The sequence below is a fragment of the Oncorhynchus mykiss genome, chromosome 15 (assembly GCF_057628025.1).
Source record: "Oncorhynchus mykiss isolate SJ-2025 chromosome 15, ASM5762802v1, whole genome shotgun sequence".
Taxonomy (NCBI): Eukaryota; Metazoa; Chordata; class Actinopteri; order Salmoniformes; family Salmonidae; genus Oncorhynchus; species Oncorhynchus mykiss.
The window spans coordinates 83,990,374-84,013,014 of record NC_143036.1 but is presented as its reverse complement, the minus strand read 5'-3'; the positions used below and the strand labels follow the sequence as shown (position 1 = coordinate 84,013,014).

Genomic DNA, 22,641 nt, shown 5'->3' with positions numbered 1-22,641 from the left:
AGATACAATTATGAGCTGGGCCTCTTATCAGCAAGATGACCCGTCCTCCTCCTCCACATCCCTCTCCTACTTCTTCTAAGATTGCATACAAAGCTATTTTTAGAACGGGCAACGTGTAACCTAACATGTGGTTGGGAGGAAACTAAGCCTGTTTGTGTTTGGGTCCCCTGACTGAATCATATCCTCTGTTCTGAGACCAGTCAGTAGGAGCAGATCTTAGCTACATGATCAATGACAGCCTGAGTGTTTGTGGGCAGTGTCATGGTGAGAGATTGGTCACTCTTCTGTCAGATCTAGGGCATTGATAACTTCCAGTACTCTTTAGAGAGAACATCACTGACCCAGTACGCTTTAGAGAGAACATCTAACACCACTGACCCAGTACACTTTAGAGAGAACATCTAAAACCACTGACCCAGTACGCTTTAGAGAACATCTAACACCACTGACCCAGTACTCTTTAGAGAGAACACCACTGACCCAGTACTCTTTAGAGAGAACACCACTGACCCAGTACTCTTGAGAGAGAACACCACTGACCCAGTACTCTTTAGAGAGAACACCACTGACCCAGTACGCTTTAGAGAGAACACCACTGACCCAGTATACTTTAGAGAGAACACCACTGACCCAGTACTCTTTAGAGAGAACACCACTGACCCAGTACTCTTTAGAGAGAACACCACTGACCCAGTACTCTTTAGAGAGAACATCTAAAACCACTAACCCAGTACCCTTTAGAGAGAACATCTAACACCACTGACCCAGTACGCTTTAGAGAGAACACCACTGACCCAGTACTCTTTAGAGAGAACATCTAAAACCACTGACCCAGTACTCTTTAGAGAGAACATCTAAAACCACTGACCCAGTACGCTTTAGAGAGGACATCTAAAACCACTGACCCAGTACGCTTTAGAGAGAACACCACTGACCCAGTACTCTTTAGAGAGAACACCACTGACCCAGTATGCTTTAGAGAGAACACCACTGACCCAGTACGCTTTAGAGAGAACACCACTGACCCAGTACTCTTTAGAGAGAACACCACTGACCCAGTATGCTTTAGAGAGAACACCACTGACCCAGTATGCTTTAGAGAGAACACCACTGACCCAGTATACTTTAGAGAGAACACCACTGACCCAGTACGCTTTAGAGAGAACACCACTGACCCAGTACTCTTTAGAGAGAACACCACTGACCCAGTACTCTTTAGAGAGAACACCACTGACCCAGTACGCTTTAGAGAGAACACCACTGACCCAGTATACTTTAGAGAGAACACCACTGACCCAGTACTCTTTAGAGAGAACACCACTGACCCAGTACTCTTTAGAGAGAACACCACTGACCCAGTACTCTTTAGAGAGAAAATCTAAAACCACTGACCCAGTACCCTTTAGAGAGAACATCTAACACCACTGACCCAGTACGCTTTAGAGAGAACACCACTGACCCAGTACTCTTTAGAGAGAACATCTAAAACCACTGACCCAGTACGCTTTAGAGAGAACACCACTGACCCAGTACTCTTTAGAGAGAACACCACTGACCCAGTATGCTTTAGAGAGAACACCACTGACCCAGTATGCTTTAGAGAGAACACCACTGACCCAGTACTCTTTAGAGAGAACACCACTGACCCAGTACTCTTTAGAGAGAAAATCTAAAACCACTGACCCAGTACCCTTTAGAGAGAACATCTAACACCACTGACCCAGTACGCTTTAGAGAGAACACCACTGACCCAGTACTCTTTAGAGAGAACATCTAAAACCACTGACCCAGTACGCTTTAGAGAGAACACCACTGACCCAGTACTCTTTAGAGAGAACACCACTGACCCAGTATGCTTTAGAGAGAACACCACTGACCCAGTACGCTTTAGAGAGAACACCACTGACCCAGTATGCTTAAGAGAGAACACCACTGACCCAGTATACTTTAGAGAGAACACCACTGACCCAGTACTCTTTAGAGAGAACACCACTGACCCAGTACTCTTTAGAGAGAACACCACTGACCCAGTACTCTTTAGAGAGAAAATCTAAAACCACTGACCCAGTACGCTTTAGAGAGAACACCACTGACCCAGTACTCTTTAGAGAGAACACCACTGACCCAGTATGCTTTAGAGAGAACACCACTGACCCAGTACGCTTTAGAGAGAACACCACTGACCCAGTATGCTTTAGAGAGAACACCACTGACCCAGTACGCTTTAGAGAGAACACCACTGACCCAGTACGCTTTAGAGAGAACACCACTGACCCAGTACTCTTTAGAGAGAACACCACTGACCCAGTATGCTTTAGAGAGAACACCACTGACCCAGTACGCTTTAGAGAGAACACCACTGACCCAGTATGCTTTAGAGAGAACACCACTGACCCAGTACGCTTTAGAGAGAACACCACTGACCCAGTACGCTTTAGAGAGAACACCACTGACCCAGTACGCTTTAGAGAGAACACCACTGACCCAGTACTCTTTAGAGAGAACACCACTGACCCAGTACACTTTAGAGAGAACACCACTGACCCAGTACGCTTTAGAGAGAACACCACTGACCCAGTACACTTTAGAGAGAACATCACTGACCCAGTACGCTTTAGAGAACATCTAACACCACTGACCCAGTACACTTTAGAGAGAACACCACTGACCCAGTACGCTTTAGAGAGAACACCACTGACCCAGTACGCTTTAGAGAGAACACCACTGACCCAGTACTCTTTAGAGAGAACACCACTGACCCAGTACGCTTTAGAGAGAACACCACTGACCCAGTACGCTTTAGAGAGAACACCACTGACCCAGTACACTTTAGAGAACATCTAACACCACTGACCCAGTACACTTTAGAGAGAACACCACTGACCCAGTACGCTTTAGAGAGAACACCACTGACCCAGTACGCTTTAGAGAGAACACCACTGACCCAGTACACTTTAGAGAGAACACCACTGACCCAGTACACTTTAGAGAGAACACCACTGACCCAGTATGCTTTAGAGAGAACACCACTGACCCAGTACTCTTTAGAGAGAACACCACTGACCCAGTACTCTTTAGAGAGAACACCACTGACCCAGTACTCTTTAGAGAGAACACCACTGACCCAGTATGCTTTAGAGAGAACACCACTGACCCAGTACGCTTTAGAGAGAACACCACTGACCCAGTACACTTTAGAGAGAACACCACTGACCCAGTACGCTTTAGAGAGAGAACACCACTGACCCAGTACGCTTTAGAGAGAACACCACTGACCCAGTACGCTTTAGAGAGAACACCACTGACCCAGTACGCTTTAGAGAGAACACCACTGACCCAGTACGCTTTAGAGAGAACACCACTGACCCAGTACGCTTTAGAGAGAACACCACTGACCCAGTACGCTTTAGAGAGAACACCACTGACCCAGTACGCTTTAGAGAGAACACCACTGACCCAGTACGCTTTAGAGAGAACACCACTGACCCAGTACGCTTTAGAGAGAACACCACTGACCCAGTACGCTTTAGAGAGAACACCACTGACCCAGTACGCTTTAGAGAGAACACCACTGACCCAGTACGCTTTAGAGAGAACACCACTGACCCAGTACGCTTTAGAGAGAACACCACTGACCCAGTACGCTTTAGAGAGAACACCACTGACCCAGTACGCTTTAGAGAGAACACCACTGACCCAGTACGCTTTAGAGAGAACACCACTGACCCAGTACGCTTTAGAGAGAACACCACTGACCCAGTACGCTTTAGAGAGAACACCACTGACCCAGTACGCTTTAGAGAGAACACCACTGACCCAGTATGCTTTAGAGAGAACACCACTGACCCAGTACTCTTTAGAGAGAACACCACTGACCCAGTACGCTTTAGAGAGAACACCACTGACCCAGTACGCTTTAGAGAGAACACCACTGACCCAGTACGCTTTAGAGAGAGAACACCACTGACCCAGTACGCTTTAGAGAGAACACCACTGACCCAGTACGCTTTAGAGAGAACACCACTGACCCAGTACGCTTTAGAGAGAACACCACTGACCCAGTACGCTTTAGAGAGAACACCACTGACCCAGTACGCTTTAGAGAGAACACCACTGACCCAGTACGCTTTAGAGAGAACACCACTGACCCAGTACGCTTTAGAGAGAACACCACTGACCCAGTACGCTTTAGAGAGAACACCACTGACCCAGTACGCTTTAGAGAGAACACCACTGACCCAGTACTCTTTAGAGAGAACACCACTGACCCAGTACGCTTTAGAGAGAACACCACTGACCCAGTACTCTTTAGAGAGAACACCACTGACCCAGTACGCTTTAGAGAGAACACCACTGACCCAGTACGCTTTAGAGAGAACACCACTGACCCAGTACTCTTTAGAGAGAACACCACTGACCCAGTATGCTTTAGAGAGAACACCACTGACCCAGTATGCTTTAGAGAGAACACCACTGACCCAGTATGCTTTAGAGAGAACACCACTGACCCAGTACTCTTTAGAGAGAACACCACTGACCCAGTATGCTTTAGAGAGAACACCACTGACCCAGTATGCTTTAGAGAGAACACCACTGACCCAGTATGCTTTAGAGAGAACACCACTGACCCAGTATGCTTTAGAGAGAACACCACTGACCCAGTATACTTTAGAGAGAACACCACTGACCCAGTACGCTTTAGAGAGAACACCACTGACCCAGTACTCTTTAGAGAGAACACCACTGACCCAGTACTCTTTAGAGAGAACACCACTGACCCAGTACTCTTTAGAGAGAACACCACTGACCCAGTACTCTTTAGAGAGAACACCACTGACCCAGTATGCTTTAGAGAGAACACCACTGACCCAGTACTCTTTAGAGAGAACACCACTGACCCAGTATGCTTTAGAGAGAACACCACTGACCCAGTATACTTTAGAGAGAACACCACTGACCCAGTATGCTTTAGAGAGAACACCACTGACCCAGTACTCTTTAGAGAGAACACCACTGACCCAGTACTCTTTAGAGAGAACACCACTGACCCAGTACTCTTTAGAGAGAACACCACTGACCCAGTATGCTTTAGAGAGAACACCACTGACCCAGTATACTTTAGAGAGAACACCACTGACCCAGTATGCTTTAGAGAGAACACCACTGACCCAGTACTCTTTAGAGAGAACACCACTGACCCAGTACTCTTTAGAGAGAACACCACTGACCCAGTATGCTTTAGAGAGAACACCACTGACCCAGTATACTTTAGAGAGAACACCACTGACCCAGTATGCTTTAGAGAGAACACCACTGACCCAGTATGCTTTAGAGAGAACACCACTGACCCAGTATGCTTTAGAGAGAACACCACTGACCCAGTACTCTTTAGAGAGAACACCACTGACCCAGTACGCTTTAGAGAGAACACCACTGACCCAGTATGCTTTAGAGAGAACACCACTGACCCAGTACTCTTTAGAGAGAACACCACTGACCCAGTACTCTTTAGAGAGAACACCACTGACCCAGTATGCTTTAGAGAGAACACCACTGACCCAGTACTCTTTAGAGAGAACACCACTGACCCAGTACGCTTTAGAGAGAACACCACTGACCCAGTACGCTTTAGAGAGAACACCACTGACCCAGTACGCTTTAGAGAGAACACCACTGACCCAGTACTCTTTAGAGAGAACACCACTGACCCAGTACTCTTTAGAGAGAACACCACTTACCCAGTACTCTTTAGAGAGAACACCACTGACCCAGTACTCTTTAGAGAGAACACCACTGACCCAGTACGCTTTAGAGAGAACACCACTGACCCAGTACTCTTTAGAGAGAACACCACTGACCCAGTACGCTTTAGAGAGAACACCACTGACCCAGTACGCTTTAGAGAGAACACCACTGACCCAGTACTCTTTAGAGAGAACACCACTGACCCAGTACTCTTTAGAGAGAACACCACTGACCCAGTACTCTTTAGAGAGAACACCACTGACCCAGTATGCTTTAGAGAGAACACCACTGACCCAGTATGCTTTAGAGAGAACACCACTGACCCAGTACTCTTTAGAGAGAACACCACTGACCCAGTACGCTTTAGAGAGAACACCACTGACCCAGTACTCTTTAGAGAGAACACCACTAACCCAGTACTCTTTAGAGAGAACACCACTGACCCAGTACTCTTTAGAGAGAACACCACTCACCCAGTACGCTTTAGAGAGAACACCACTGACCCAGTACTCTTTAGAGAGAACACCACTGACCCAGTACTCTTTAGAGAGAACACCACTGACCCAGTACTCTTTAGAGAGAACACCACTGACCCAGTACTCTTTAGAGAGAACACCACTGACCCAGTACTCTTTAGAGAGAACACCACTGACCCAGTACTCTTTAGAGAGAACACCACTGACCCAGTACTCTTTAGAGAGAACACCACTGACCCAGTACTCTTTAGAGAGAACACCACTGACCCAGTACTCTTTAGAGAGAACACCACTGACCCAGTACGCTTTAGAGAGAACACCACTGACCCAGTACGCTTTAGAGAGAACACCACTGACCCAGTACTCTTTAGAGAGAACACCACTGACCCAGTACTCTTTAGAGAGAACACCACTGACCCAGTACTCTTTAGAGAGAACACCACTGACCCAGTACGCTTTAGAGAGAACACCACTGACCCAGTACGCTTTAGAGAGAACACCACTGACCCAGTACGCTTTAGAGAGAACACCACTGACCCAGTACGCTTTAGAGAGAACACCACTGACCCAGTACTCTTTAGAGAGAACACCACTGACCCAGTACGCTTTAGAGAGAACACCACTGACCCAGTACTCTTTAGAGAGAACACCACTGACCCAGTACGCTTTAGAGAGAACACCACTGACCCAGTACGCTTTAGAGAGAACACCACTGACCCAGTACTCTTTAGAGAGAACACCACTGACCCAGTACTCTTTAGAGAGAACACCACTGACCCAGTATGCTTTAGAGGAAGAGAAGGGAGAAAGACCATGTACATTTCATGTGTTTCATGGATGAATAGTGTTACAATCTCACTTATTAAATAGTAGTGTGTGTGTGCGTGTCTCACCTATTAAATAGTAGTGTGTGTGTGTGTGTGTGTGTGTGTGTGTCTCACCTATTATATAGTTGTGTGTGTGTGTGTGTGTGTGTGTGTGTGTGTCTCACCTATTATATAGTTGTGTGTGTGTGTGTGTGTGTGTGTCTCACCTATTAAATAGTAGTGTGTGTGTGTGTGTGTGTGTGTGTGTCTCACCTATTAAATAGTAGTGTGTGTGTGTGTGTGTGTGTCTCACCTATTATACAGTTGTGTGTGTGTGTGTGTGTGTGTCTCACCTATTAAATAGTAGTGTGTGTGTGTGTGTGTGTGTGTGTGTGTCTCACCTATTAAATAGTAGTGTGTGTGTGTGTGTGTGTGTCACCTATTATATAGTTGTGTGTGTGTGTGTGTGTCTCACCTATTTCAGCCAGCTGCTCCAGATCAGTAGATGAGATCATCGCTGTTTTCACTTTCAACTTCCACTGTCAACACTGAAAACACAGATTACATTATTATGTAAACACTGGCTCTGAACCACTGTTCACCCTGTCCCGTTACCACTAGCTCTGAAACCCTGTCCCGTTACCACTAGCTCTGAAACCCTGTCCCGTTACCACTAGCTCTGAAACACTGTAGACCCTGTCTCATTACCACTAGCTCTGAAACACTGTCTCGTTACCACTAGCTCTGAACCCCTGTCACATTACCACTAGCTCTGAAACCCTGTCCCGTTACCACTAGCTCTGAAACCCTGTCTCATTACCACTAGCTCTGAAACCCTGTCTCATTACCACTAGCTCTGAAACCCTGTCTCATTACCACTAGCTCTGAAACCCTGTCTCGTTACCACTAGCTCTGAACCCCTGTCTCATTACCACTAGTTCTGAAACCCTGTCCCGTTACCACTAGCTCTGAAACCCTGTCTCGTTACCACTAGCTCTGAACCCCTGTCTCATTACCACTAGCTCTGAAACACTGTAGACCCTGTCTCATTACCACTAGCTCTGAACCCCTGTCTCATTACCACTAGCTCTGAAACCCTGTCTCGTTACCACTAGCTCTGAACCCCTGTCTCATTACCACTAGCTCTGAAACCCTGTCTCGTTACCACTAGCTCTGAACCCCTGTCTCATTACCACTAGCTCTGAAACACTGTAGACCCTGTCTCATTACCACTAGCTCTGAAACACTGTCTCGTTACCACTAGCTCTGAACCCCTGTCTCATTACCACTAGCTCTGAACCCCTGTCTCGTTACCACTAGCTCTGAACCCCTGTCTCGTTACCACTAGCTCTGAAACCCTGTCTCGTTACCACTAGCTCTGAAACCCTGTCTCGTTACCACTAGCTCTGAAACCCTGTCTCGTTACCACTAGCTCTGAAACCCTGTCTCGTTACCACTAGCTCTGAACCCCTGTCTCATTACCACTAGCTCTGAACCCCTGTCTCATTACCACTAGCTCTGAAACCCTGTCCCGTTACCACTAGCTCTGAAACCCTGTCCCGTTACCACTAGCTCTGAAACCCTGTCTCGTTACCACTAGCTCTGAACCCCTGTCTCATTACCACTAGCTCTGAAACCCTGTCTCATTACCACTAGCTCTGAAACCCTGTCTCGTTACCACTAGCTCTGAAACCCTGTCTCGTTACCACTAGCTCTGAAACCCTGTCTCATTACCACTAGCTCTGAACCCCTGTCTCGTTACCACTAGCTCTGAAACCCTGTCTCGTTACCACTAGCTCTGAAACCCTGTCTCGTTACCACTAGCTCTGAAACCCTGTCTCGTTACCACTAGCTCTGAAACCCTGTCTCGTTACCACTAGCTCTGAAACCCTGTCTCGTTACCACTAGCTCTGAAACCCTGTCTCGTTACCACTAGCTCTGAAACCCTGTCTCGTTACCACTAGCTCTGAAACCCTGTCTCGTTACCACTAGCTCTGAAACCCTGTCTCGTTACCACTAGCTCTGAAACCCTGTCTCGTTACCACTAGCTCTGAAACCCTGTCTCGTTACCACTAGCTCTGAAACACTGTAGACCCTGTCTCATTACCACTAGCTCTGAAACACTGTCTCATTACCACTAGCTCTGAAACACTGTCTCATTACCACTAGCTCTGAAACACTGTAGACCCTGTCTCATTACCACTAGCTCTGAAACACTGTAGACCCTGTCTCATTACCACTAGCTCTGAAACACTGTCCCGTTACCACTAGCTCTGAAACCCTGTCTCATTACCACTAGCTCTGAAACACTGTAGACCCTGTCTCATTACCACTAGCTCTGAAACACTGTAGACCCTGTCTCATTACCAGTTAACACATTAGTGATGCTATATTGTACCTTTTCTGAAGTACAGACCAATAGAACACCTGGTTGATGGAAACAATTTCCCCGTATGAAATTAAGAATATGGCCAGGAGGGGAATTCAGTTTTCCATAACAATACCAATAATCATTAATACCAAAGCAGAACAATACCAATAATCATTAATACCGAAGCAGAACAATAACAATAATCATTAATACCAAAGCAGAACAATACCAATAATCATTAATACCGAAGCATAACAATTAAAGCATACTGATTAGCCAATGAAAACAATGCACATATACACCCTGCCCTATTGGAGGGTATCTCTCCAGGAACAGGGTTGAGGAGCCCTGCCCTTTAGGAGGGTATCTCTCCAGGAACAGGGTTGAGGAGCCCTGCCCTATAGGATGGTATCTCTACAGGAACAGGGTTGGAGTTAAAACCTACAGGAGGGTATCTCTCCAGGAACAGGGTTGAGGAGCCCTGCCTTATAGGAGGGTATCTCTCCAGGAACAGGGTTGAGGAGCCCTGCCCTATAGGAGGATATCTCTCCAGGAAGAGGATTGAGGAGCCCTGCCCTATAGGAGGGTATCTCTCCAGGAACAGGGTTGAGGAGCCCTGCCCTATAGGAGGGTATCTCTCCAGGAAGAGGGTTGAGGAGCCATGCCCTATAGGAGGGTATCTCTCCAGGAAGAGGGTTGAGGAGCCCTGCCCTATAGGAGGGTATCTCCCCAGGAACAGGTTTGAGGAGCCATGCCCTATAGGAGGGTATCTCTCCAGGAACAGGTTTGAGGAGCCATGCCCTATAGGAGGGTATCTCTCCAGCAACAGGGTTGAGGAGCCCTGCCCTATAGGAGGGTATCTCTCCAGGAACAGGGTTGGAGTTAAAACCTCCAGGAGGGTGTCTCTCCGGTAACAGGGTTAAAACCTGCATTTATTTGCAATAGCTTTAAAACTAATGTTCATTTCAAGTGCAATTTGTTCTATAGGAAATTAGACAATGTTTACATAACACTGTACAACGTTTACCATCTTAAATTGTATGCCAAATCAATGCTTGTATTTTTAGTGCAACAGTTTTGCATTTTAAAGTAGTTACAAGGCACAACGGTAATGGTAATAGTTATAAGTCTCTAATTTAACAGCAGAGGCCCCTTTTCCAATCATTTTCTATGTTGGCTTTGTTTGAAGTCCTTCGTTGTCATCCGCAGCTAAATGGAACCATCTCTGTGACAAACAGCCAATTAGTTATTGATTTATACCGCTTTAAAATGGCATTTTATAGATTGTATGTATTTCTATCAAGTCAAAACTGGAATTTCTACTCAGAACAAAAAAAAGTTGTAAAAGTATGCTAGACATTTATCAAATAAATCATATCTAGCTTGATGATTCTGTGACTAAAGGTGAATTAGTTATTGATTTTTACATATTAAAATGGCTTTTCGGCGAATGTCTGATGAATGTGTGAATAGAAAACCAACTTTACTTCGGTGCAAAAGTCTTCCAATGTTTTCTCATAACACAGAAAACTAACTACACGTGACCTAAGCAGCACACGCAGATCATATTTTACCTCTGCTACTGTTCTTTCCGTTTAGTTTAACACCCCCAGTCTACTACAGGTTGTTAATCATTTAGAAAACTAGACGGGTCCAGGACTGGAACTGAAGCGTCCTTTAGTAAATCCGGTAAAACGGACGAGACGACGGAAAGGCTTCACGCCGGCGTGAAAGGACGGCAACATTCCGCGCGATTGATTCTCAACTCACCTGGACACAATTCCTTGATAGCTGATAAAATAACGTTCGTTTGAGTTAGAGACTGTTTTATAACTTATTTTGACCGAAACACAACATGAACAATGACATGATCCTACTACGAACAATGAAATATGAACCTTACCATGTGTAGAAACGTTCCCGTAGTGGTTTGAATAAGAGACCATTTACGCTCAGGTGCCTCTGGCACAAAACTTCCTCAACTCCATGCTGACAGGGTACTGCGCATGCTCAAACAGAGTCCTCCTGCGGCATTCAATCAAATCAGTAGTCCGACATGAAAAAAAAAAAATGTAGGAATTAAAATAGTAAGAAAACGAAAGTAAGTGCTCTGTCATATTCTTCTTCTCCCCTGATTACAAGGAAGTGAATGTGTAAAAGACAGAACACATTTCAATCTATACTTAGGGAACAAGAAGTGGTCATTTAGATGGCTATCTGAAATCTCCATGTGTTGCAGTTATATGCTGTCTCAAGGGACAACTTGCTCAGCATGACTTCAGGTTTCCTGAATGGTTATATTTGTGCTAAAGGAGTTTTTGTGATGAAAGCAGGAAGTGTTCTATGGCTAATGATGAGTAGGCCCTCAATAGGCTGCACTCCAGTGCATTGGTTATATTTGTGCTAAAGGAGTTTGGTGATGAAAGCAGGAAGTGTTCTGTGACTAATGATGAGTAGGCCCTCAATAGGCTGCACTCCAGTGCATTGGTTATATTTGTGCTAAAGGAGTTTGGTGATGAAAGCAGGAAGTGTTCTGTGACTAATGATGAGTAGGCCCTCAATAGGCTGCACTCCAGTGCATTTCATGATGACATTTTTTTTTCTCTATTGTGTTATTGACTGTACGTCTGTTTATGTGTAACTCTGTGTTGTTGTTTGTGTCACACTGCTTTGCTTTATCTTGGCCAGGTCACAGTTGTCAATGAGAACCTGTTCTCAACTGGCCTACCTGGTTAAATAAAGGTGTTCTCAACTGGCCTACCTGGTTAAATAAAGGTGTTCTCAACTGGCCTACCTGGTTAAATAAAGGAGTTCTCAACTGGTCTACCTGGTTAAATAAAGGTGTTCTCAACTGGCCTACCTGGTTAAATAAAGGTGTTCTCAACTGGTCTACCTGGTTAAATAAAGGTGTTCTCAACTGGCCTACCTGGTTAAATAAAGGTGTTCTCAACTGGCCTACCTGGTTAAATAAAGGTGTTCTCAACTGGTCTACCTGGTTAAATAAAGGTGAAATAAATGAATACAAATGACATGATGATCACTCAAGGAGATGGAGCCTCATTCAGCATATACCATTAATTGCCCTGTAGCCTATAGATACATACTGGTCCTGTAGCTGGTCCTGTAGCCTATAGATACAAACTGGTCCCGTAGTCTATAGATACATACTGGCCCTGTAGCCTATAGATACATACTGGTCCTGTAGCTGGTCCTGTAGCCTATAGAAACATACTGGTCCTGTAGCCTATAGAAACATACTGGTCCTGTAGCCTATAGAAACATACTGGTCCTGTAGCCTATAGATACATACTGGTCCTGTAGTCTATAGATACATACTGGTCCTGTAGCCTATAGAAACATACTGGTCCTGTAGCCTATATATACATACTGGTCCTGTAGTCTATAGATACATACTGGTCCTGTAGTCTATAGAAACATACTGGTCCTGTAGCCTATAGATACATACTGGTCCTGTAGTCTATAGATACATACTGGTCCTGTAGCTGGTCCTGTAGCCTATAGAAACATACTGGTCCTGTAGCCTATAGATACATACTGGTCCTGTAGCCTATAGATACATACTGGTCCTGTAGCCTATAGAACATACTGGTCCTGTAGCCTATAGAAACATACTGGTCCTGTAGCCTATAGATACATACTGGTCCTGTAGTCTATAGAAACATACTGGTCCTGTAGCCTATATTAACATACTGGTCCTGTAGCTGGTCCTGTAGTCTATAGATACATACTGGTCCTGTAGCTGGTCCTGTAGCCTATATATACATACTGGTCCTGTAGTCTATAGATACATACTGGTCCTGTAGTCTATAGAAACATACTGGTCCTGTAGCCTATAGAACATACTGGTCCTGTAGCCTATAGAAACATACTGGTCCTGTAGCCTATAGATACATACTGGTCCTGTAGCCTATAGATACATACTGGTCCTGTAGCTGGTCCTGTAGCCTATAGATACATACTGGTCCTGTAGTCTATAGATACATACTGATCCTGTAGCTGGTCCTGTAGCCTATAGAAACATACTGGTCCTGTAGTCTATAGATACATACTGGTCCTGTAGCCTATAGAAACATACTGGTCCTGTAGCCTATAGAACCATACTGGTCCTGTAGTCTATATATACATACTGGTCCTGTAGCCTATAGATACATACTGGTCCTGTAGCCTATAGAACATACTGGTCCTGTAGCCTATATATACATACTGGTCCTGTAGTCTATAGATACATACTGGTCCTGTAGTCTATAGATACATACTGGTCCTGTAGCCTATAGATACATACTGGTCCTGTAGTCTATAGATACATACTGGTCCTGTAGTCTATAGATACATACTGGTCCTGTAGCCTATAGAAACATACTGGTCCTGTAGCCTATAGAACATACTGGTCCTGTAGCCTATAGAACATACTGGTCCTGTAGCCTATAGAACATACTGGTCCTGTAGTCTATAGATACATACTGGTCCTGTAGTCTATAGATACATACTGGTCCTGTAGCCTATAGAAACATACTGGTCCTGTAGCCTATAGAACATACTGGTCCTGTAGCCTATATATACATACTGGTCCTGTAGTCTATAGATACATACTGGTCCTGTAGTCTATAGATACATACTGGTCCTGTAGCCTATAGATACATACTGGTCCTGTAGTCTATAGATACATACTGGTCCTGTAGCCTATAGATACATACTGGTCCTGTAGCCTATATATACATACTGGTCCTGTAGCCTATAGATACATACTGGTCCTGTAGCCTATAGAAACATACTGGTCCTGTAGCCTATAGAAACATACTGGTCCTGTAGCCTATAGATACATACTGGTCCTGTAGCCTATAGAAACATACTGGTCCTGTAGCCTATAGAACATACTGGTCCTGTAGCCTATAGAAACATACTGGTCCTGTAGCCTATAGAAACATACTGGTCCTGTAGTCTATAGATACATACTGGTCCTGTAGCCTATAGAAACATACTGGTCCTGTAGCCTATATATACATACTGGTCCTGTAGCCTATAGAACATACTGGTCCTGTAGCCTATAGAAACATACTGGTCCTGTAGCCTATAGAAACATACTGGTCCTGTAGCTGGTCCTGTAGCCTATAGAAACATACTAGTCCTGTAGTCTATAGAAACATACTGGTCCTGTAGCCTATAGAAACATACTGGTCCTGTAGCTGGTCCTGTAGCCTATAGATACATACTGGTCCTGTAGCCTATAGAAACATACTGGTCCTGTAGTCTATAGAAACATACTGGTCCTGTAGCCTATAGAACATACTGGTCCTGTAGCCTATAGAAACATACTGGTCCTGTAGCCTATAGATACATACTGGTCCTGTCGTCTATAGAAACATACTGCTCCTGTAGCCTATAGAACATACTGGTCCTGTAGCCTATAGAACATACTGGTCCTGTAGCCTATAGATACATACTGGTCCTGTAGTCTATAGATACATACTGGTCCTGTAGTCTATAGAACATACTGGTCCTGTAGCCTATAGATACATACTGGTCCTGTAGTCTATAGATACATACTGGTCCTGTAGCTGGTCCTGTAGCCTATATATACATACTGGTCCTGTAGTCTATAGATACATACTGGTCCTGTAGCCCATCGATACATACTGGTCCTGTAGCCTATATATACATACTGGTCCTGTAGTCTATAGATACATACTGGTCCTGTAGTCTATAGAAACATACTGGTCCTGTAGCCTATAGATACATACTGGTCCTGTAGTCTATAGATACATACTGGTCCTGTAGCTGGTCCTGTAGCCTATAGAAACATACTGGTCCTGTAGCCTATAGATACATACTGGTCCTGTAGCCTATAGATACATACTGGTCCTGTAGCCTATAGAACATACTGGTCCTGTAGCCTATAGAAACATACTGGTCCTGTAGCCTATAGATACATACTGGTCCTGTAGTCTATAGAAACATACTGGTCCTGTAGCCTATATTAACATACTGGTCCTGTAGCTGGTCCTGTAGTCTATAGATACATACTGGTCCTGTAGCTGGTCCTGTAGCCTATATATACATACTGGTCCTGTAGTCTATAGATACATACTGGTCCTGTAGTCTATAGAAACATACTGGTCCTGTAGCCTATAGAACATACTGGTCCTGTAGCCTATAGAAACATACTGGTCCTGTAGCCTATATATACATACTGGTCCTGTAGCCTATAGATACATACTGGTCCTGTAGCTGGTCCTGTAGCCTATAGATACATACTGGTCCTGTAGTCTATAGATACATACTGATCCTGTAGCTGGTCCTGTAGCCTATAGAAACATACTGGTCCTGTAGTCTATAGATACATACTGGTCCTGTAGCCTATAGAAACATACTGGTCCTGTAGCCTATAGAACCATACTGGTCCTGTAGTCTATATATACATACTGGTCCTGTAGCCTATAGATACATACTGGTCCTGTAGCCTATAGAACATACTGGTCCTGTAGCCTATATATACATACTGGTCCTGTAGTCTATAGATACATACTGGTCCTGTAGTCTATAGATACATACTGGTCCTGTAGCCTATAGATACATACTGGTCCTGTAGTCTATAGATACATACTGGTCCTGTAGTCTATAGATACATACTGGTCCTGTAGCCTATAGAAACATACTGGTCCTGTAGCCTATAGAACATACTGGTCCTGTAGCCTATAGAACATACTGGTCCTGTAGCCTATAGAACATACTGGTCCTGTAGTCTATAGATACATACTGGTCCTGTAGTCTATAGATACATACTGGTCCTGTAGCCTATAGAAACATACTGGTCCTGTAGCCTATAGAACATACTGGTCCTGTAGCCTATATATACATACTGGTCCTGTAGTCTATAGATACATACTGGTCCTGTAGTCTATAGATACATACTGGTCCTGTAGCCTATAGATACATACTGGTCCTGTAGCCTATATATACATACTGGTCCTGTAGCCTATAGATACATACTGGTCCTGTAGCCTATAGAAACATACTGGTCCTGTAGCCTATAGAAACATACTGGTCCTGTAGCCTATAGATACATACTGGTCCTGTAGCCTATAGAAACATACTGGTCCTGTAGCCTATAGAACATACTGGTCCTGTAGCCTATAGAAACATACTGGTCCTGTAGCCTATAGAAACATACTGGTCCTGTAGTCTATAGATACATACTGGTCCTGTAGCCTATAGAAACATACTGGTCCTGTAACCTATAGAAACATACTGGTTCTGTAGCCTATAGAAACATACTGGTCCTGTAGCTGGTCCTGTAGCCTATAGAAACATACTGGTCCTGTAGTCTATAGAAACATACTGGTCCTGTAGCCTATAGAAACATACTGGTCCTGTAGCTGGTCCTGTAGCCTATATATACATACTGGTCCTGTAGCCTATAGAACATACTGGTCCTGTAGCCTATAGAAACATACTGGTCCTTTAGCCTATAGAAACATACTGGTCCTGTAGCTGGTCCTGTAGCCTATAGAAACATACTGGTCCTGTAGTCTATAGAAACATACTGGTCCTGTAGCCTATAGAAACATACTGGTCCTGTAGCTGGTCCTGTAGCCTATAGATACATACTGGTCCTGTAGCCTATAGAAACATACTGGTCCTGTAGTCTATAGAAACATACTGGTCCTGTAGCCTATAGAACATACTGGTCCTGTAGCCTATAGAAACATACTGGTCCTGTAGCCTATAGATACATACTGGTCCTGTCGTCTATAGAAACATACTGCTCCTGTAGCCTATAGAACATACTGGTCCTGTAGCCTATAGAACATACTGGTCCTGTAGCCTATAGATACATACTGGTCCTGTAGTCTATAGATACATACTGGTCCTGTAGTCTATAGAACATACTGGTCCTGTAGCCTATAGATACATACTGGTCCTGTAGTCTATAGGTACATACTGGTCCTGTAGCTGGTCCTGTAGCCTATATATACATACTGGTCCTGTAGTCTATAGATACATACTGGTCCTGTAGCCTATCGATACATACTGGTCCTGTAGCCTATAGATACATACTGGTCCTGTAGCCTATATAAACATACTGGTCCTGTAGTCTATAGATACATACTGGTCCTGTAGCCTATAGATACATACTGGTCCTGTAGCCTATATAAACATACTGGTCCTGTAGTCTATAGATACATACTGATCCTGTAGCCTATAGAAACATACTGGTCCTGTAGCCTATATATACATACTGGTCCTGTAGCCTATAGAACATACTGGTCCTGTAGCCTATAGAAACATACTGGTCCTGTAGCCTATAGAAACATACTGGTCCTGTAGCTGGTCCTGTAGCCTATAGAAACATACTGGTCCTGTAGTCTATAGAAACATACTGGTCCTGTAGCCTATAGAAACATACTGGTCCTGTAGCTGGTCCTGTAGCCTATAGATACATACTGGTCCTGTAGCCTATAGAAACATACTGGTCCTGTAGTCTATAGAAACATACTGGTCCTGTAGCCTATAGAACATACTGGTCCTGTAGCCTATAGAAACATACTGGTCCTGTAGCCTATAGATACATACTGGTCCTGTCGTCTATAGAAACATACTGCTCCTGTAGCCTATAGATACATACTGGTCCTGTAGCCTATAGAACATACTGGTCCTGTAGCCTATAGATACATACTGGTCCTGTAGTCTATAGATACATACTGGTCCTGTAGTCTATAGAACATACTGGTCCTGTAGCCTATAGATACATACTGGTCCTGTAGTCTATAGATACATACTGGTCCTGTAGCTGGTCCTGTAGCCTATATATACATACTGGTCCTGTAGTCTATAGATACATACTGGTCCTGTAGCCTATCGATACATACTGGTCCTGTAGCCTATAGATACATACTGGTCCTGTAGCCTATATAAACATACTGGTCCTGTAGTCTATAGATACATACTGGTCCTGTAGCCTATAGATACATACTGGTCCTGTAGCCTATATAAACATACTGGTCCTGTAGTCTATAGATACATACTGGTCCTGTAGCTTATAGAAACATACTGGTCCTGTAGTCTATGGAAACATACTGGTCCTGTAGCCTATAGAACATACTGGTCCTGTAGCCTATAGAAACATACTGGTCCTGTAGCCTATAGATACATACTGGTCCTGTAGCCTATAGAAACATACTGGTCCTGTAGCCTATAGAAACATACTGGTCCTGTAGCCTATAGATACATACTGGTCCTGTAGCCTATAGAAACATACTGGTCCTGTAGCCTATAGAACATACTGGTCCTGTAGCCTATAGAAACATACTGGTCCTGTAGCCTATAGAAACATACTGGTCCTGTAGTCTATAGATACATACTGGTCCTGTAGCCTATAGAAACATACTGGTCCTGTAGCCTATATATACATACTGGTCCTGTAGCCTATAGAACATACTGGTCCTGTAGCCTATAGAAACATACTGGTCCTGTAGCCTATAGAAACATACTGGTCCTGTAGCTGGTCCTGTAGCCTATAGAAACATACTGGTCCTGTAGTCTATAGAAACATACTGGTCCTGTAGCCTATAGAAACATACTGGTCCTGTAGCTGGTCCTGTAGCCTATAGATACATACTGGTCCTGTAGCCTATAGAAACATACTGGTCCTGTAGTCTATAGAAACATACTGGTCCTGTAGCCTATAGAACATACTGGTCCTGTAGCCTATAGAACATACTGGTCCTGTAGCCTATAGATACATACTGGTCCTGTAGTCTATAGATACATACTGGTCCTGTAGTCTATAGAACATACTGGTCCTGTAGCCTATAGATACATACTGGTCCTGTAGTCTATAGATACATACTGGTCCTGTAGCTGGTCCTGTAGCCTATATATACATACTGGTCCTGTAGCCTATAGATACATACTGGTCCTGTAGCCTATATAAACATACTGGTCCTGTAGTCTATAGATACATACTGGTCCTGTAGCCTATAGATACATACTGGTCCTGTAGCCTATATAAACATACTGGTCCTGTAGTCTATAGATACATACTGGTCCTGTAGCTTATAGAAACATACTGGTCCTGTAGTCTATAGAAACATACTGGTCCTGTAGCCTATAGAACATACTGGTCCTGTAGCCTATAGATACATACTGGTTCTGTAGCCTATAGAAACATACTGGTCCTGTAGCCTATAGATACATACTGGTCCTGTAGTCTATAGATACATACTGGTCCTGTAGTCTATAGAACATACTGGTCCTGTAGCCTATAGAAACATACTGGTCCTGTAGCCTATATAAACATACTGGTCCTGTAGTCTATATAAACATACTGGTCCTGTAGCCTATAGAAACATACTGGTCCTGTAGTCTATAGAACATACTGGTCCTTTAGTCTATAGATACATACTGGTCCTGTAGCTGGTCCTGTAGCCTATATATACATACTGGTCCTGTAGTCTATAGATACATACTGGTCCTGTAGCCTATCGATACATACTGGTCCTGTAGCCTATAGATACATACTGGTCCTGTAGCCTATAGAAACATACTGGTCCTGTAGCCTATAGAAACATACTGGTCCTGTAGCTGGTCCTGTAGCCTATAGAAACATACTGGTCCTGTAGTCTATAGAAACATACTGGTCCTGTAGCCTATAGAAACATACTGGTCCTGTAGCTGGTCCTGTAGCCTATAGATACATACTGGTCCTGTAGCCTATAGAAACATACTGGTCCTGTAGTCTATAGAAACATACTGGTCCTGTAGCGTATAGAACATACTGGTCCTGTAGCCTATAGAAACATACTGGTCCTGTAGCCTATAGATACATACTGGTCCTGTCGTCTATAGAAACATACTGCTCCTGTAGCCTATAGAACATACTGGTCCTGTAGCCTATAGAACATACTGGTCCTGTAGCCTATAGATACATACTGGTCCTGTAGTCTATAGATACATACTGGTCCTGTAGTCTATAGAACATACTGGTCCTGTAGCCTATAGATACATACTGGTCCTGTAGTCTATAGATACATACTGGTCCTGTAGCTGGTCCTGTAGCCTATATATACATACTGGTCCTGTAGTCTATAGATACATACTGGTCCTGTAGCCTATCGATACATACTGGTCCTGTAGCCTATAGATACATACTGGTCCTGTAGCCTATATAAACATACTGGTCCTGTAGTCTATAGATACATACTGGTCCTGTAGCCTATAGATACATACTGGTCCTGTAGCCTATATAAACATACTGGTCCTGTAGTCTATAGATACATACTGGTCCTGTAGCCTATAGAAACATACTGGTCCTGTAGCCTATATATACATACTGGTCCTGTAGCCTATAGAACATACTGGTCCTGTAGCCTATAGAAACATACTGGTCCTGTAGCCTATAGAAACATACTGGTCCTGTAGCTGGTCCTGTAGCCTATATAAACATACTGGTCCTGTAGTCTATAGAAACATACTGGTCCTGTAGCCTATAGAAACATACTGGTCCTGTAGCTGGTCCTGTAGCCTATATATACATACTGGTCCTGTAGCCTATGGAAACATACTGGTCCTGTAGTCTATAGAAACATACTGGTCCTGTAGCCTATAGAACATACTGGTCCTGTAGCCTATAGAACATACTGGTCCTGTAGCCTATAGATACATACTGGTCCTGTAGTCTATAGATACATACTGGTCCTGTAGTCTATAGAACATACTGGTCCTGTAGCCTACAGATACATACTGGTCCTGTAGTCTATAGATACATACTGGTCCTGTAGCTGGTCCTGTAGCCTATATATACATACTGGTCCTGTAGCCTATAGATACATACTGGTCCTGTAGCCTATATAAACATACTGGTCCTGTAGTCTATAGATACATACTGGTCCTGTAGCCTATAGATACATACTGGTCCTGTAGCCTATATAAACATACTGGTCCTGTAGTCTATAGATACATACTGGTCCTGTAGCTTATAGAAACATACTGGTCCTGTAGTCTATAGAAACATACTGGTCCTGTAGCCTATAGAACATACTGGTCCTGTAGCCTATAGATACATACTGGTTCTGTAGCCTATAGAAACATACTGGTCCTGTAGCCTATAGATACATACTGGTCCTGTAGTCTATAGATACATACTGGTCCTGTAGTCTATAGAACATACTGGTCCTGTAGCCTATAGAAACATACTGGTCCTGTAGCCTATATAAACATACTGGTCCTGTAGTCTATATAAACATACTGGTCCTGTAGCCTATAGAAACATACTGGTCCTGTAGTCTATAGAACATACTGGTCCTGTAGTCTATAGATACATACTGGTCCTGTAGCTGGTCCTGTAGCCTATATATACATACTGGTCCTGTAGTCTATAGATACATACTGGTCCTGTAGCCTATCGATACATACTGGTCCTGTAGCCTATAGATACATACTGGTCCTGTAGCCTATATAAACATACTGGTCCTGTAGTCTATAGATACATACTGGTCCTGTAGCCTATAGATACATACTGGTCCTGTAGCCTATATAAACATACTGGTCCTGTAGCCTATAGATACATACTGGTCCTGTAGCCTATATAAACATACTGGTCCTGTAGTCTATAGATACATACTGGTCCTGTAGCTTATAGAAACATACTGGTCCTGTAGTCTATGGAAACATACTGGTCCTGTAGCCTATAGAACATACTGGTCCTGTAGCCTATAGATACATACTGGTCCTGTAGCCTATAGATACTTACTGGTCCTGTAGCCTATAGAAACATACTGGTCCTGTAGCCTATAGAAACATACTGGTCCTGTAGCCTATAGATACATACTGGTCCTGTAGCCTATAGAAACATACTGGTCCTGTAGCCTATAGAACATACTGGTCCTGTAGCCTATAGAAACATACTGGTCCTGTAGCCTATAGAAACATACTGGTCATGTAGTCTATAGATACATACTGGTCCTGTAGCCTATAGAAACATACTGGTCCTGTAGCCTATATATACATACTGGTCCTGTAGCCTATAGAACATACTGGTCCTGTAGCCTATAGAAACATACTGGTCCTGTAGCCTATAGAAACATACTGGTCCTGTAGCTGGTCCTGTAGCCTATAGAAACATACTGGTCCTGTAGTCTATAGAAACATACTGGTCCTGTAGCCTATAGAAACATACTGGTCCTGTAGCTGGTCCTGTAGCCTATAGATACATACTGGTCCTGTA

General features: G+C 43.9%; 1 protein-coding gene across 4 annotated transcripts in view; it reads right to left on the bottom strand.

Annotated features, from left to right (window-relative positions):
• The window catches only part of LOC110511598 (rho GTPase-activating protein 8), a 38,785-nt gene extending 27,081 nt beyond the window's left edge, over nucleotides 1–11,704 (bottom strand). Inside the window, exons 1-2 of one of the 4 annotated variants that reach the window (XM_090201415.1) lie at nucleotides 11,302–11,704; nucleotides 7,503–7,575 (exon numbers count right to left, since the gene is read on the bottom strand). In XM_090201415.1, coding sequence (XP_090057541.1) covers nucleotides 7,503–7,542 — 40 coding nt within the window. In that variant the 5' untranslated portion in view covers nucleotides 7,543–7,575; nucleotides 11,302–11,704. Of the gene's footprint in view, nucleotides 1–7,502; nucleotides 7,576–11,168; nucleotides 11,281–11,301 lie in introns of those variants that run through there. The other 3 variants (XM_090201413.1, XM_090201416.1, XM_090201414.1) reach the window with 3 other exon arrangements.
• Between the last annotated feature and the right edge of the window lie 10,937 nt (nucleotides 11,705–22,641).